Consider the following 15,398-nt stretch of genomic DNA (forward strand, 5'->3'; position numbering starts at 1 on the left):
AACAAAGCAGGGGCAGTTCCCAAAGTTTCCTGATTTCTTGTTGTAAGTTAAGCAACATTATAAACAGGCAGACACTTGTTTGAAAAAAATGATGCATGTGACAAGTAAAACCTGTTTGTAAGATGGATCAGAAGAGGAACAGATAATCAACTAAAAGATGAAAAAGATCAACACCTCACTACATTTAGAGTGCTCCTAACCCAGGTAAATAACAGAGGCTTTAATGGCAATGCCACAGCAATACATGAGGAAGAGGAGGAATAAAAGACAAGTAATGGTTAACTGAAATCTAAGAGAAAGCTCTTGGAGAACTGCTGCACTCTTTCAATGAATTTAAATCATCTTAATTCCTAATCTGACAGGAAGCTTATAAAAACATTGTATAAATATAAATTCTAGCCCCAGATGCTTACAGAGATCCTGATGCAAGTGCAAAAACGGGCTAATTCAAACATCCTAGTCACAGTCAGTGCTGCAGCAGCTATTTCACTCTGCTCCTAAGAGTAAGCAGATTGTATTCAAGGAGGAGAGTAGATGAGTCTGGAAGGTCCATGCTATCCAAAACAAGTCTGTAAAGATGACATAGCAGACTCCACAGAATTCAACACTGTGCAGCATACACTGCCTTCTGCCCCTCCTCAAAAAACCCAACAAAACTTCTTTAGAAAATCTCACTGTTAAAAATCTTAATTTATTGTAAATGCTGTGATTAAGTAAGTGCACTGCTAAATGAAGCAGAAAGACTTTTCCCCTTCAGATTTTAAAAATTCAAATTCCATACACATCCCATATTCTTGTCTATTTTTCAGTTTGCTTTTTTCCCCTAAGAATCTTACAGAGTCAGTATGAGTGCACACAGAAATGCTGAAGGAGTTGACTGATATCTACCTTAATTTTTCAATAAGTCTATTTTATGCCTGGGGTCAATGGTATTGTGTGTGCAGAGTTACTTAAATTATCTTTAGTTAGATTGGCACATCTGCAGTTATAGACTATATGGTTCAGAATTGAGCCCTCTATTTTATTGGGAAGCATAAAAATAAAACAGTACAGCACGAGGCAGACAGGCAGTGAAATATGCTTCTGATTTCACTTATGACTTGAATAACTCATTTGCAATGTAAAATAAGGCCTTCCTACCTTTTTGGCATTATCACAGACAAATGTTTCTTAAAGCCCTGCTGAAAATCTCCTCATAGGCTTTGAAGAACCTGTACCACATGAGATGGAATCCAAAGCCTGGAGTGACTGTGCTAAAGCACTTTTATGCATCAAATTGCACCAGTTTTCAGTAATTTAACAGATATTCAGCCTTTTACAAAATCAGGTGCAGGGGCAAAGATTTCATCTTGTTCCTTTCTGCCAAGACTGTTTTAGCACTGTGATTACAGGTTGGGTTTTTTTGTTTGTTTTGGTAAGAAAACAAACTAAGTTAAAGTAATACTGCTAAGAATATAATAGCTTAATTTGCAACCCAGCCAGTCAGAGATTTCTGCCTTTTTCAAGCCAGGTATGGTACACAGATACCAAAGTTCTGGTGAACTTAAACAAAATTTATACATAGATGGAGGACTTTGCAACCTAACTTTCATTTAAAAATAGTAAAAAGGGTTTAAAAACTGACTGCTAGAAATACCTTCTGATGTGTACCTACCACCTCTTCTCCCCAGCAGTGCTTCATGAAACACAAAACCTCCCAGACAGCAATGGAAAGTGAAAGAGCCAAATCCAAATCCTGTAACTGCCACCTTTCTCTTGAGTGACTGAATAAGCCTACCAGTTACCTCAGTTACCACTCAGTGAAATAAGGAAAAACACTTCCTCAGCCTTTCTCCTACCTTGCCTGCTACTTATTTAGATCCTAAAGTCTCCAGCTCAGGGAATGTCTATCACACACTTGGCAGAGCCCTTTGCATAATGAGGTACCAGTTTAAATTGGAGTAACTGATGCCATGCTGCAAACATAAAAAGAGCAGGAAAAAAAAAGTGCTTTGAAGCATCAAAGGATATTTAATTAGTATCACATCTTCTCAAAACAAACAACATTTAAAGGTAGAATTTCTGACTTTGTTTGTGTGTCCTACAACACAAGGTAAAGAAGAAAAGTAATTATCAAAAGAAACAGCAGTCACCCCACTGCATGACCTCTGAGTACAAGTAAATCTGTTAAATTTGTCTTAAAAGAAAAAGAGCATTACTTGAGAATCTTCCCAGCACTTGGCTGATCCTCTCCCCAGTAGTGAAGATCTAATCCAAAAGGCATGAGGGGAGCTTTAGCTCTTTCTTCTAGTCTTCTTTTTTTACTGTCAGGATCTTCCAAATTTGCTGTCTCAGAAATTGCAGATTCACTGGAGAAAATTGATGAGAAGTCAGTACAGAACACCAATGACCACAACAACCTTTTCTTTCTTTCTGGTTTCATTAGATTTTTTTTAGACCAACACTAATATTACCTTACATGTACAATTACAACTACTTTTCAATGTTGTCCCTTTTTTTTTTTAAGGAAGACATTATGATACAACACCACACACTCTGCAGCTCACTGCATGTTCAGCTAGTGCTGGCTAACACATATCACACTGTGGGGGCAAAAGCCCAGAGATCTGATGGGGGCAGCAGTGAATCATGCATACTGCACTCTCACAGGAGCCACAGATGTGGTACTGGAAATATCAGATCAATTCCAGTTTGCTAGGTTTTGGGGGCTTTCCTAGTCCATACAGAAGAGTCTTTGCAGGAACATGTCACTAAACAGATGACTCCAGCCTTACCCTCAAATCACAGCCAAATGCTAGGCAAGGCTGGAGTTTCACCTAACTTTGAGCAGGATTGATAACAAATATGTCTTTGGAAGCAATGTAACATCTCCAGGCAGCAGTGACAGCATAAGTCACTGGAAACAAAGAGATGTTGAACCTACTTGCTGACTGAACGTTAGGATACACTCTGTTCAGCTGCAAACAAAATTTACCCATATAAATGGGGTGGGGGGTGTTGTTAGCAAAGAAGGGAACAGTGTATTTTCATAAAGGCCATTTACACCAAATAAGATCTATATTAACTGAGCAGTAAAAGGTTCCTTAAGATCCTGGTGCAATCACCACCAGAATCCCAAGCACTAAGCAATGAACGTAACTTCAAAAAGAGATCAAGTCAGCCTTGTCAGCTTGCCTGGTTCACGAATGCTTTTCTGTGTGCTGCCATGACTAATAAACACAAAAGCAAGAAGTTTGTACAAGAATTAAAACAAAGATGACCTGGCATGAGGAGATGGTAACTTTGGGAGTTTGTCTCTGAGAAGTTTCAGGGTGGCAGCTGCACAGGTTGGATCGAGCTCATCCTCGTTCCCTCTGAGCTGAGTGCGGGAGCTCAGCGGAGCTGCTCCCGTTGATGCCTTCACCACAGGGGCTCTTGGAGGTGACTGAGGTTCAAGCCCTGCAAAAAAACCTTGATGTTTAGGAGTGATTCATTTCTCCCACCCTCACAGTCCACCCAAACAGCTTAGGGTGCTGACTACATCTTCCTGCTTTCAGTTTGTGTTAGACATAAATGCCACTCAGAGTGAAACGGAATTATTTAGAGCACATTTGTTTTTCACAGATACTAAACCACATTAATTTGCAAGACCCACAGTGGCAGGGAAGCTTGGTACACAAAATATTTTTATTTCAGAGAATAATGTATTTTCCACAAAAAAAAAAAAAAAAAAAAAAAAAAAAAAAAAAAGAACAACTTGCTGACCCATCTCACCACCTCACGAGGTCTCCCAGTAATTCATCCTGACCTTGACTGGTTTGCATCACTCATTCCCTTTAAGCCTTGGGGTGTGACTGCACAGATGGCACTGCCTGACCAAAACCACAGGCCAAGGTGCTGAGGTGGCAACCTCTGAGATCCACCCCCTGGGAATGCATTCTCCAAACACCTCCATCAGGAGCTGAGTCCTTGTGCAGGAAATGACACCCAAACTTGTTTTCCAAAGTTCCAAGCTCAGGGCACTGAGCAGAACACTTGTTTAACCCAATTCCTGGACAGCCTCTCCCCAGAGACAGCAACAATCCTCATTCCAAATCCAGAGTCCATCCTGCTGCTGAGCACATCTGGCACTGCTGCTCCCTTACTCACTCCTGCCCACCCCACACACTAACAAAAGCTCTGAACACTCTACATTCTCCAAAGTCAACAAGCCTTTAAAGAACATGATCAAAAAAAAAAAATTTAAATAAATCAACCCTACCCAAAAACATTTAAAGGTCCAATCTCTGCACTAGAAAACAGTCTGCAGAAGGACCAGGAATAAAGAAAATTATAATTAAATATAATAGGATGGATTTAAGCAGATATCTAGGTTAAATAGCAGAAGAAATTATTTCATTACACTTATTAGGCCGTGGACTTGTTGTTCAAGAGGGAGAATGGTGCCTTCACAAAAATGTGCTCTTAAACAGCACTTCAGTGAAATAATAATGCAGGAATTTTGAATTTATGTCTCTGGAAAGGGGCCAGGGCTCCATCTCAGTTCACATCACAGGCTAGAAAGGGAACATGCCTTTCTCAGGTGCTTTTACCAAAGTGAAACAGAATTAACCAAAAACATTGCTGTAACCACACTTTAGAATCATCAGTATTTGGAGAAGTAAACTTCCTCTAATGACAGAAACAGCTACAAACAGGGCCTTTGGCACTTCTCAGTTAACCTGGTTAAGAATATGTCATAAATATCTGTAATGCAGAATTGCTCAGACTATATTTAGCACTTGAACTGCCTTATTTTTCCTTTTTTAAGGACCATTTCTGAAAAGCATTGTTTAAAGCAAGTGGTTTGAGAGCACTTGTACTATTTACAAATAGTAAAAAAAAAAAGTCAGCAGATAGCAGGTTTGTGTCACTCACCACATCTCTCATCTTCTGAGAAAATACTTGCTATGTATTAAAAGTGCTCAGAAAACCCTATTTTTTCCCATTTCTTTTCCTATGGTGTTTACAGGAAGCAAGATTGCTTGTTCACAACACGGGTTTGCTCGAGGAGGAGGGGAACAGCAGAGACAAGCAGTCAGCAACAGACAGGAAAGGTAAGAGAGATAAATGGACAATGTGACACTTAGATAAAAATCACATCTGGAAGATCAATATAGGAATTCTTAAGAGTTACAAGAACAAAATATTTCCTCATTGATTTCTTATTTTAAACTATTAACAGAAAAATAGCTAAAAATAGATACACTAAGACATCAGTAACATCACCTCCACTGTGGAGTTTTTAAAAAGAATTTATGTATGAAAGTAGGTTTTGCTAACAAGACAAAGACAAGAGTGACCAGGCAGACAGCCCCAGCTGAATGGTGTCCAATGTTAGGGTGGGGTTGCTTTGTTTTGGTTTTAAAACATAGATGGGATTAAGTACAGTTTTAAAAGTAAAATTCCTCTTCAGAATTCTGCTGTTCTGTGGGGTTTATTTAAGAAGTACAGTACTGGGTTCAAATTGTGCCAATAGCAGCTTTGAGAAAGAATCATAAAAGTGTTTAAATCCCCCTTTTTGTTTAAATTGACCAAATGGCACCTATTGCCTGGAGCAATAAAGTAGCCCATGTTCACAAGATAAATCTATAGCAGGAAAGAGAGAGGCTGGGGTTTCAGCTGAAGTTAGGCTGCTGAATGCTGACATTATTGATTTTAGCTAGTTCAGCTGGCCTTGTAATTAAAATGTAAATTTGAGAAAGAGATTATGTCCTGACAGAAATGGTGGGATTAGGGGGAGATAAAAGCCCCTCAGTGAAAATTCAGAGAAAAAGCAAGCCCAGGTTTCCTCAGCTGTGTGGATTTAGACGAAACCAAGCTACTTCAGATTCACTGAAGTTTAACTGAAAAAACAGAGATAGAATATAAACAAGTATTACAGACTTCACCTTCCCTGAAAAAAATTAATAATTTCTGCTCCTCATTTGTTGACTCTTAGTCAAGCCAAGTGGATGTGATTTATAATAGTACAGACACTGTCCTAGATTGTCAGGAAAATCCAGCAGTCCAGGTCCATTATTTCCCTTCTTACTCCACTGTGCTCACAATGAAAATGCCTGCTGGTATTTTACTCAGGAAGCTTTGGATTTTGTAAAGCTTCCCAGTGCCTTTTAATGTACCTATGCTCATTTATGTGAAATCTTTGAATCCTCCTTTGGAAATTCAAATTAAAGAAAAAAGATAACTGTGGTAGTTAAGGAGAAGAGTTCACTAACATTACATAAACACTTAGTTTGGCTTACTGGAATTACAGAATATGTTGATATAATGTTACCTCTCATTAATTAACCATACTTTTTACTGCTTTACAATCATAGTGAAGAAGCAGAAAAATGCAAATATACAGCATTTATATCAAGCCCTTTCTATACCTTACACCCTCACCTTTTAAGCTTCTTCCTTATGATTTTGCATCCCCTGGCCATTGCATAGATCCTCTCAGGGATACTGCTGTGGCAAACTACTTGAAAGTGTACCAACATCTTGTGCAGAGACTATTAATTTCCAACAACTTCAGTAGAAATCATAATAAATAATAAATCTCAAAACCATCATAAATCTCATAACCTGTTAGATTTTCTGGGAAATTTTTATTTCTGTAGAAGGATCTCTCCTGAGAATGAGGCGAGTTTCCATGACCAGCTGATTCAGGATGCATCAGAAGAACTATCTACAGTCAATACTTCTACATGGATGTTGAAGTATTGTGTTGGAAGGGATAATCAGTTTTTTTCATAAATGTGAAAAGATAATCTTTATTCCAAATACTGCATTACAAGCAGTTTAACTCATTTATTGTCCTAAGTGTGGCTAGGTCTCTGTAGGTTCAAGCTGTGCTAAAGGAGTTGAGGTTGGATATTAGGAAAAATTTCTTCACTGAAAAGAGCAGTTAACACTGGAAGAGGCTCCCTGGGGAAGTACTGAAGTCATCATCCCTGAAGTATTCAAAAGATGAGTAGATGTGGCAACTTTGTGGTTTAGTGGGCATGGCAGTACGCAGTCAAAGGTTGGACTTGATGATTTTAGAGGTCTTTCCAATCTTAAAGATGATTCTGTGATTCCACACAGGACTTGTGTTTGTGCATATACAGGCATATCAAAACACACCAATATAACAAGGCAATCTCACTTCTAAAATTCTAATTAAATACTTCTAGAGTTGTATATCCTAAGAGAAATGGAGACCACACACACATTTGATTACAGAAATTCTGGTCTGGGGTTTTAACTTCAATGCTGAATATCTGTTTTCAATACATTTATGATAAATCAACACAGGCCATTCACATCATGTAACAACTACATCTGATTTTTTAAAAGGATTCATAGTATTATTAATAAAAAACTTATTCTAGATACTAGACTTGTTAGGCTGAGAAACAACTGAGTGTTACTTGTATTCTCCAAATTTAGGAAAAAGGAACCTGAATTTCAAAGAGGTAAATAAGTAATTCTGCCTAACATTCCCCCTCTAAAACCTGGTATGCTTTTTCTCCTTACAGAAGTCAGGTAAAAGCCTTTTTTAGCTTAGACAGTCTTGAGACAATTCTAAGTCTCAAACTCAGCCCCTGACAATGGTGCTTTAGACACCTGGAGTTTGCTGGTTTGCTTCTGCTGAGGTCTACACCGAGCTGTTTGTCCACATAAAACTGCTCTCCACATCCTTCACATGCAGGGAGAATTCCCTCAGAAGTTCCTGACCAGTTCTCTGGTCTTCTTCTCTGAGAAGACCAGAGAAATCAAACCTGACTGAAAAGCTAGACCCAGACAAACTGAGAAATCACTGCATAAGGAAGGAAAATGCTTAAATATAATTTTTAATTTCCATCTAGCAGGCACAGGGGTGTCTATTCAGGGATTCAACAGCAGCTACTTAACACACAGGAAAGCATGACTGAGACATCATCAGATAAGGAAAAGCAGTCTGGGGACATCTAACCCAGAAAAAGCACATCACATTGTAAGGAACAGAGAGAAGAATTTCAGAAATTGATAGAACAAACTCTTGGGAATGGTAGCTTGGATTCCCATATGAAAGAAATCTCAAGCAGACTCTAATATGCAATGTGAACCCGTAAAGTAGCTATCGGAGGCCTAAAAACATTCAGCTTAAGGCTCAAATACAAGAGAAATAATCTAATTAACCAGAGTAGAAGTAAAGGTTTGTGACTGCAGAGTCATTCCTAATATAATTTTGGAAAAAGATGAAACTTGATAACCAGTAGACGGCTGTGGTTGTGTTCACAGGGTCCCAGGATGAGGGAAGAGATGACAATCTTGATTCTATGTTTTAGAAGGTTGACTTATTATTTTATGATATATATTATATTAAAAGAAAATTATATACTAAAACTATACTAAAAGAACAGAAGAAAGGATTTCATCAGAAGGCTAGCAAGGAAAAGGAAAGGAATGGAATGATAATAAAATATTTTTACTGACCAGAGAGTCCGAGACAGCTGGACTGTGACTGGCCATTAATTAAAAACAACCACATGAGACCAATCAAAGATGCACCTGTTGCATTCCACAGCAGCAGATAACTGTTTACATTTCTTTTCTGAGGCCTCTCAGCTTCTCAGGAGAAAACATCCTAGCAAAAGGATTTTTCATAAAATATGTCTGTGACAGCTTGCTTCCATGCTAATAGTCCCAAGTCAGATGGTTCCCTCTATCACCTCTTGTAAAACAGCACTAGGACTCCCCTGTCCCCAGAGCATTATTGCATGGGGAAGTAATGCTTGCAATGAGACACACACAAGAACTGCCAACTAAAGTGGGTGCTTTGGACTAGAGCTGAGAACTGTTCCATTTTTATGTGGAAAAGCACATCCCTCAAAGGAGACCACTTCCCATGTGGGTCTGAGCTCAGCTGCAAGACAGGCCAAGACTACCAAGGTCAGGAAGGAATATCTCATTCTTTGGCATCAGCCAAAAATTCTATTCTATGGGACAAGAGCAACACAGGGCTCTAGTCAGGGCTACACAGTTCCATCCCTTACCTCATTCACCCCAAGGCTTTATACCAATGGAACCAACAGCTGACCAGCAAAGGCTGGAATGTGGAAAATCTCCAGTGGAAAGAAGGTTTTATTCTCTCTAAAGTTTTCCTTTAAATGAATAATGGCTCCATTTTCTAGGGCTTAGCAATGCCAGCCATACAAGGGCAGGTCACTCACCAGTGGTATCAGCAACATCAGTGCCCCGTGGTGAGATCTGAGCAACCGTATGAAAATTATTTCCAGTGTTGTTTCTTTTTTAGCCAAATATTCCTCTTTAGCACCACAGTGTATTTTAAATGACCCTGTGGTCCCACAGGAGAGCTGGCCTCTTGTCAGCTGCACACATCAGATGCAAGAGTAAATAAGGATTATACAAATGGGAAGTCATTAAAATTCTGGTAATGCTAATTTGGCATGACACCTCTAATGGGTTATATCTTCACACTTCAATTATCTAATCACCTAAATTCTTTTAACAAATTTACATTTCATTTTATACATCAAGATTCAAATTGACTTGTTCAATTCTACCTCCACCCAAGCTGCATCCATGCTCAATTCAAATTCTATATTTAATATCATCACCAATTTTGAGATTATAGTTATTAACCATATAAACACACAGATAATACAACTGCATGTATCTATATACTTATGCACAGAACTTGTCTTTCTAAATAAATTTTCATTTTTAACAAGTTTTTCAGCTCTCAGGAAAAGCACAAAACTTACCTTGATGGTAAGATACGTCTTTGTGAGAGAAGTGAGAGGAAATAAAGGGACATTTAAATCAATAATTTACATGTCACGTTTCAATCCATTTCCACAGTCATGTTTTACAGCTTTGTTTTCTGGTTTACTGTATCAAGTTAATCTGGCTTGCTCAGGAAAAGTAACAACAAATGGAAAAACAGCTTTTAGCCATTTACACTTTCCATGTAACACTGGGATTTTATTTTACATGGGAGGTTTAATGTTCCAGTTAGAACATTCCACTCATGCAGACTTTCATTTTCTAAACTGTGATTTTCAGGAATTCTTAGTTATTTTCAGACCATTTTCTAAACTGGGAACTTACATAATAGCTTTAAATGGCAGGAAGTAAAGCTGAATGTCTTCAGAAGCATCAGGAATTATTAATTTCTTTCAAAATGTTATTTTTTTAATGAACACATCAGATAAAGAATAGCCAAGTGTGACCATTAGCTCCTACATAACCACAGGTATACGAAATGAGAGGTTTTGTTTTCTCATTGACTTCTTCACTATAATGTATTTTCCTATCAGCAATAGATTAAATACACATTGGGAATTTCTTAATCCATTTTGATTTTTAAAATATCCCTAAATAGATAGCAGGGTTCTTCTTTTATCCTTCCCTATAAGAAGGAATTCAAATAGCAACCAAGTATTTATGTACAAAGGACGGTAAGATGCTTTATTTTTGAAAAATGTGTGTCCATGAGGAAGATGGGATAAAAGGGAAGAGATGAATAAATTTCACTTCCAGTGGAAGCTGGCAAGTACAAACAGAACTTCTGCATGTTAGAATTACTTGGGCTGCTGCTAAAGATATGAAAAACGAGTTCCAGGTGATAGCTGCAGCCTGACTTATATGAGGGAAACTGCAGCAATGGGAAAAATAAGCATCAACAGGACTGAAAAAGCCACAGCAACAGCACCAGTCTTACACAAATACTCATGGACAAATGCAGGAGCAAGACACTGCTTACAGGTTTTTAACTTAAAGCTTTCTGATGGCAGCTACCCTTCTCTACAATGTACTGAAATCTTGGGAGTCCTCAAAGATGCTGAGTTACACAGAAGTAAAGCTGAAGACTTACTAAGCATGACAAGGAGCAATGCACTGAAGTTGAATGAAGATGAACTTTCTTCAGTAACACCACTCAATTCCACACGAACACAAGTAAATATAACTTCATTTAAAAATTATCTACTTTTACTAAGAATGCAAAATTATAGTTTGTCATCTAGTATGTACTCCATGGCTGTAATTCTGCACTTGAAGGCTGAGCTGCATTTAAAATCCTCTGACAGCAACACCTAAACAGAAAGAGCCACCCTGCAGGGCTGTAAGCTGGCCATTCTATGGGAGGAAGTGGCTGTGCATATCCAGCTGCTATTAATGCAGGTGATGGAACAGCACCTTATCCCAGCTCACCAGACTGGCACCAGTATTTGCAATACTCAGGCTCACTGCCAGCTTCACTTTGCAATCCCTCCACTCCCAGGGTGTGCTCTGCACACCTACAAGCACACAGGGTGCTGCTCCTGGCTCTGAACTCCTGTGGAAGATGATGGAATGGAATAAGCTGCTCCTCTCAGTTGCTCCTGCTCCTAGAAGTATTTGTTTATCCAGAGCCAATCACTGCTCTGTGTCCATGTAATGACTTCCTCAGAGCAGGCAGAGATTACCCACACTGCTGATCACTTTATTACTTCAGCATGGCTGTTTATTTACCTTGGTGCAGCAGTAACATGCAGGGATAAAGCTTGTCACAGCTGGGCAAACTCACCATATTCCTTCCGCAGGTGGTCTGGAATGTGGGGCTCATAACCTTCCTTCTCAGGGACCTCCACAAAGTCATCTTCATCCTCATCATCATCATCATCATCTTCCGAGGCTTTCATCTACAGAGATATTTTTGTTGGGTTTATTTTCTCTTTATTTTCATGTGAAGACTGTTTTTCATTTCCCTTCACACTGAAAATATTTTGCCATCATCCTGATAGCCCTACTGATACTTCTATATGTCAAAAGTATTTCCCTAATTATGTATTTAATCTTTATCTAAGATTAGGCCTTTGCTTCACATTTTATCTCTAAAGCCATACTCTATCCTAAGGGCTTCCTTAAAGTCCCTTTTATCCATTAGAACACATGCAGTTGGTGAAGTCTGCGAAAGTGTGAAGATATAAAATAAGACCAAAAAATCTTAAAATAACATCAAGATTTTGACTTAATGAGCAATTTACAGTCTTAACTCTTCTCATTTTGATGATTTTACCCATTTACCAGCACTCAAATAATCTGTGGCATATTAAATGGTATCACAAATTGTTTAAGAGTTCAAAACCAGAGCAGGCAAACAGGAGGGGAAGCTGATGAATGGGCAAGCTAAAAGTGACCCAAATAAGAATATTCACATATGTGTACTACAGTTGTTCAGCGTGTTTCTTCACAACAGCACTAAGAATAATTTGATACATTGATTTCTTAGCTGATTTGGTACATCCCAACCATTTATACCACCAGACAGCACACACTACTCTGATAAAGACCAACAAAACAGGAGTTTCCTAAATGAGCACTTGGTCTGTCTTGCAGTCTGAAATTGAGGATCTATGAGTAGGTGGGAAAAAAAATGGAGTTCCAACTAACCAGTGCAATTCATCCACATAAATGGCTTCCTATGTATAATTTTAGCTAGCAAATTCTTTATCTATACTTTTTCTAAGCTTGTTCCATACCTGAAAATGATTTTTATTTCTAAATTGCACGCAAGCTAAAAAAATCTGCATCACCAGACATGGTCTGTACTATCAGAGCTTTAAAAAAGCAAATGTCAAGTACTCTAAAAAGGCAACAATGATGGAGATTTTAAGCTTTATTTCCTTTGCCCATGTTCAGAGTCACCTCATTCCCAACAAAATAATTAGCACTTTACTATTGTATGTTTGCCATATTTTCCTTTTACAAGGAAATAGTAAAAGGTATCCACTAAATCCAACCCTAGCACAGATATCACTTCTTCCACTTCATTGCAGCAACCCAACTGACAAGGAATAGCGTAATTTTCACTATTTTCAGCTGTGTTCTTTAGTTCTATTAGTGCACCTGGATTCTGTAATATTCATACCAACAGGTCCTTGTTACAAGCACCAGAGGATACTGCAGGTTTTGCCTGCAGCAGAATTTTCCCAATCTAATTCACTACTCTAATCTTATGTCACAGCTGAGTTCCTTTAAATCATACATATACTCTGAAGCCAAAAATCTAGCAGCTAACCTTGGTTTATCAAATGTGGTTTAAAACTTAAAATAAATAATAACTTAAAAAAACCTCAGTATTTATTTTTGGCCATAATTAATTGTAAGCTGGACTGTGTTAATTTCTAACAAAGAATGTTAATTGATATTTATACACAGATATACATTAACACATAATGAATGGATGGTACAAGTTAGAAGTAAAATTCTAGAAGCAGGACATGATCATAATTTTCATGTTCAGGTTCCATTTCTTACCTAGCTATCAAAAAAAGATTTCACCAAGATAAAATTTGTCACAGATGATCTTAGTCTGCAACTTTGTGTCAATGTACAAACTGACTAACTTTCATATCATAAAAAGGGAAAGTAAATTCAGTGTATTCCTTTTGTTTTCACTCAGTCTGTAAACAAATAAACAGCGACAGGTTTAAGGAAGAGAGAAATAGTGTTAAACACTAAGAGGACAAAACTCAGTCCAGCCTGATCATTTAACTTGAGTTGTCAGATGATACCTAAAATATCAGGGATATAATACCAGCACTTCCTTGCCTGTCATATCTGAGAGGACTAGAGGGAAAGCAGAGTACTATCTTTAATTGAAATTTCACCTAATTTGTTCATATCACTCAAGGCACATATCTCTCTGTATGGTAATATTCTAAAATTCAGTGGATCTCACTAATCCTCCTCTTGAAAACTGCACTGGAAGCAACTTTGCTGTATTACCTGCATGATCTAAAACTTTAAAGCATGTGAGAAGCCTGACAGAGAAAAGGCATAATCAGATGCAAATTCACTTTGTTTAGGTACAATCCATGAACTGTGCATTCAAGTACTATAGAAAACATTAATCATAGGAAACTGTAATTTTTGTTATCAGTCTAACACTAATCAAAAGGGAAACCTGTCACTACCACTGACCTGTGAAACGTCCCAATTATACTCTTCAGAAATGACAGGAGCACTTAACTTCCTCACTGGGTAAATGACGACAATCAATCAACTTTGAATAACAATGAGCCACGGAGCTGAAAATTATTTTTTGTATAGAATCTACCCAGGAATTTATGAAAGGTGAAAAGCAACCCAAGGTTTTAGGGGCATTATGGCTTTCAGCTAGTGCAGCACATATCAAACACTAAACAGAATTTATGTGTTTTAATTTTCTAAAAGGTAGATGTGGACTTGGTGCTACAATGCATAACATATAATGCCAGATTTTAAATATGGGGGTCATTTTCATAAAATATTACGCGTATTGTTCACACCCTTGAATTTCCCTGGAGTCTTCTATTAAATTTAGATTTCCTGAAAAAAAAAATTAACTGCTTAGCTAACTATCAGGAATTAAGCCCTCTTTTCCCTTCAAACAGACATAAAGTCTTTATCCTGATAAAATCCTTACCAAGTTAAATAAGTTATCTTTTTACTTTAAAATATTACAGTTGTCACTGTTGGAAATTCAAGAAGTTGCACAGTAATAGCAGGTAGTTATATCTCAATTTACTTCATTCCAGTGGTACTTTATCAGAACCATCCCATTTGTGGATATTTGCTCCTTTTCCTTGCAAGAGAAAGTGGAAGAGCTCATAGGAAACATTATTAGTTAGAAAAGTATGTTTTGTTTTCTTTAAAGTTCTGCTTTTCAAGCATGAAGACAGCTCCAAAAGCAACTTCTACAGAGGTAGTAGAAAAGCTCAACCCCCTCCTATCTATGTTTCAATTATAGGTAAACTTTTTCAGTCAATTAAAAAAATTAAAATAAACAATCCATCATTAAATCAGAAGAAATAAATATTTAAGACAATACTTTTAAATGGCTGATTAAGTAAATTATAATATTTTTAGGAATGAGGGGTTAGGGTACTTGCCATTATGAAAAGGGAGACCAAGATAAAAACAAATGAAATATCAAGGGTGCCATGGCTGAAGGGAAGTAAAGCATAAGAGCAAGTGATAAATACCACAATGTAAAGCTTTTCTTGTAGTGTATAAGATTAAATACCTGAAAGATAGGTAGTCACAAAACTGCTTGTGTCTCAATCACCTGTCAAAGAATGTGAGAAAGAAGCTCCTCGGTTCAAATCCATTCTAATTATCAGGTGATACAAGGAAACTCTCTAATACAGTCTTACCACAGATGGAGGGTGAACAGCCCCTCTCTGTCACTAGAGAATGGTCCACCAGAACCCCAGCCATCAGAGGCTGCTTGCACTACCACTGCTCCTCAAATTCCAAGGGAAAGGGAATTTTTAGCCTGCTAATCTGCTCTAAAATGCTGATATTTATTTTTGTATTTATTTATCTAAATCATAGAATGATGTGTTTGCAAAATTATGTGCTGGTTGTTGGTTTCTTTA

The 15,398-nt window shown here is 37.7% G+C and overlaps 1 protein-coding gene across 1 annotated transcript in view; it reads right to left on the reverse strand.

Moving 5' to 3' along the window:
- UVSSA (UV stimulated scaffold protein A) overlaps positions 1 to 15,398 on the reverse strand; it is a 45,036-nt gene that overhangs the window by 13,370 nt on the left and 16,268 nt on the right. Inside the window, exons 7-9 of the mRNA XM_059845356.1 lie at positions 11,561 to 11,675; positions 3,261 to 3,438; positions 2,199 to 2,348 (exon numbers count right to left, since the gene is read on the reverse strand). Of these exons, the coding sequence (XP_059701339.1) occupies positions 2,199 to 2,348; positions 3,261 to 3,438; positions 11,561 to 11,675 (443 nt within the window). The remainder of the gene's footprint in view (positions 1 to 2,198; positions 2,349 to 3,260; positions 3,439 to 11,560; positions 11,676 to 15,398) is intronic.

Source organism: Haemorhous mexicanus, chromosome 4 (genome assembly GCF_027477595.1).
Source record: "Haemorhous mexicanus isolate bHaeMex1 chromosome 4, bHaeMex1.pri, whole genome shotgun sequence".
Classification (NCBI taxonomy): Eukaryota; Metazoa; Chordata; class Aves; order Passeriformes; family Fringillidae; genus Haemorhous; species Haemorhous mexicanus.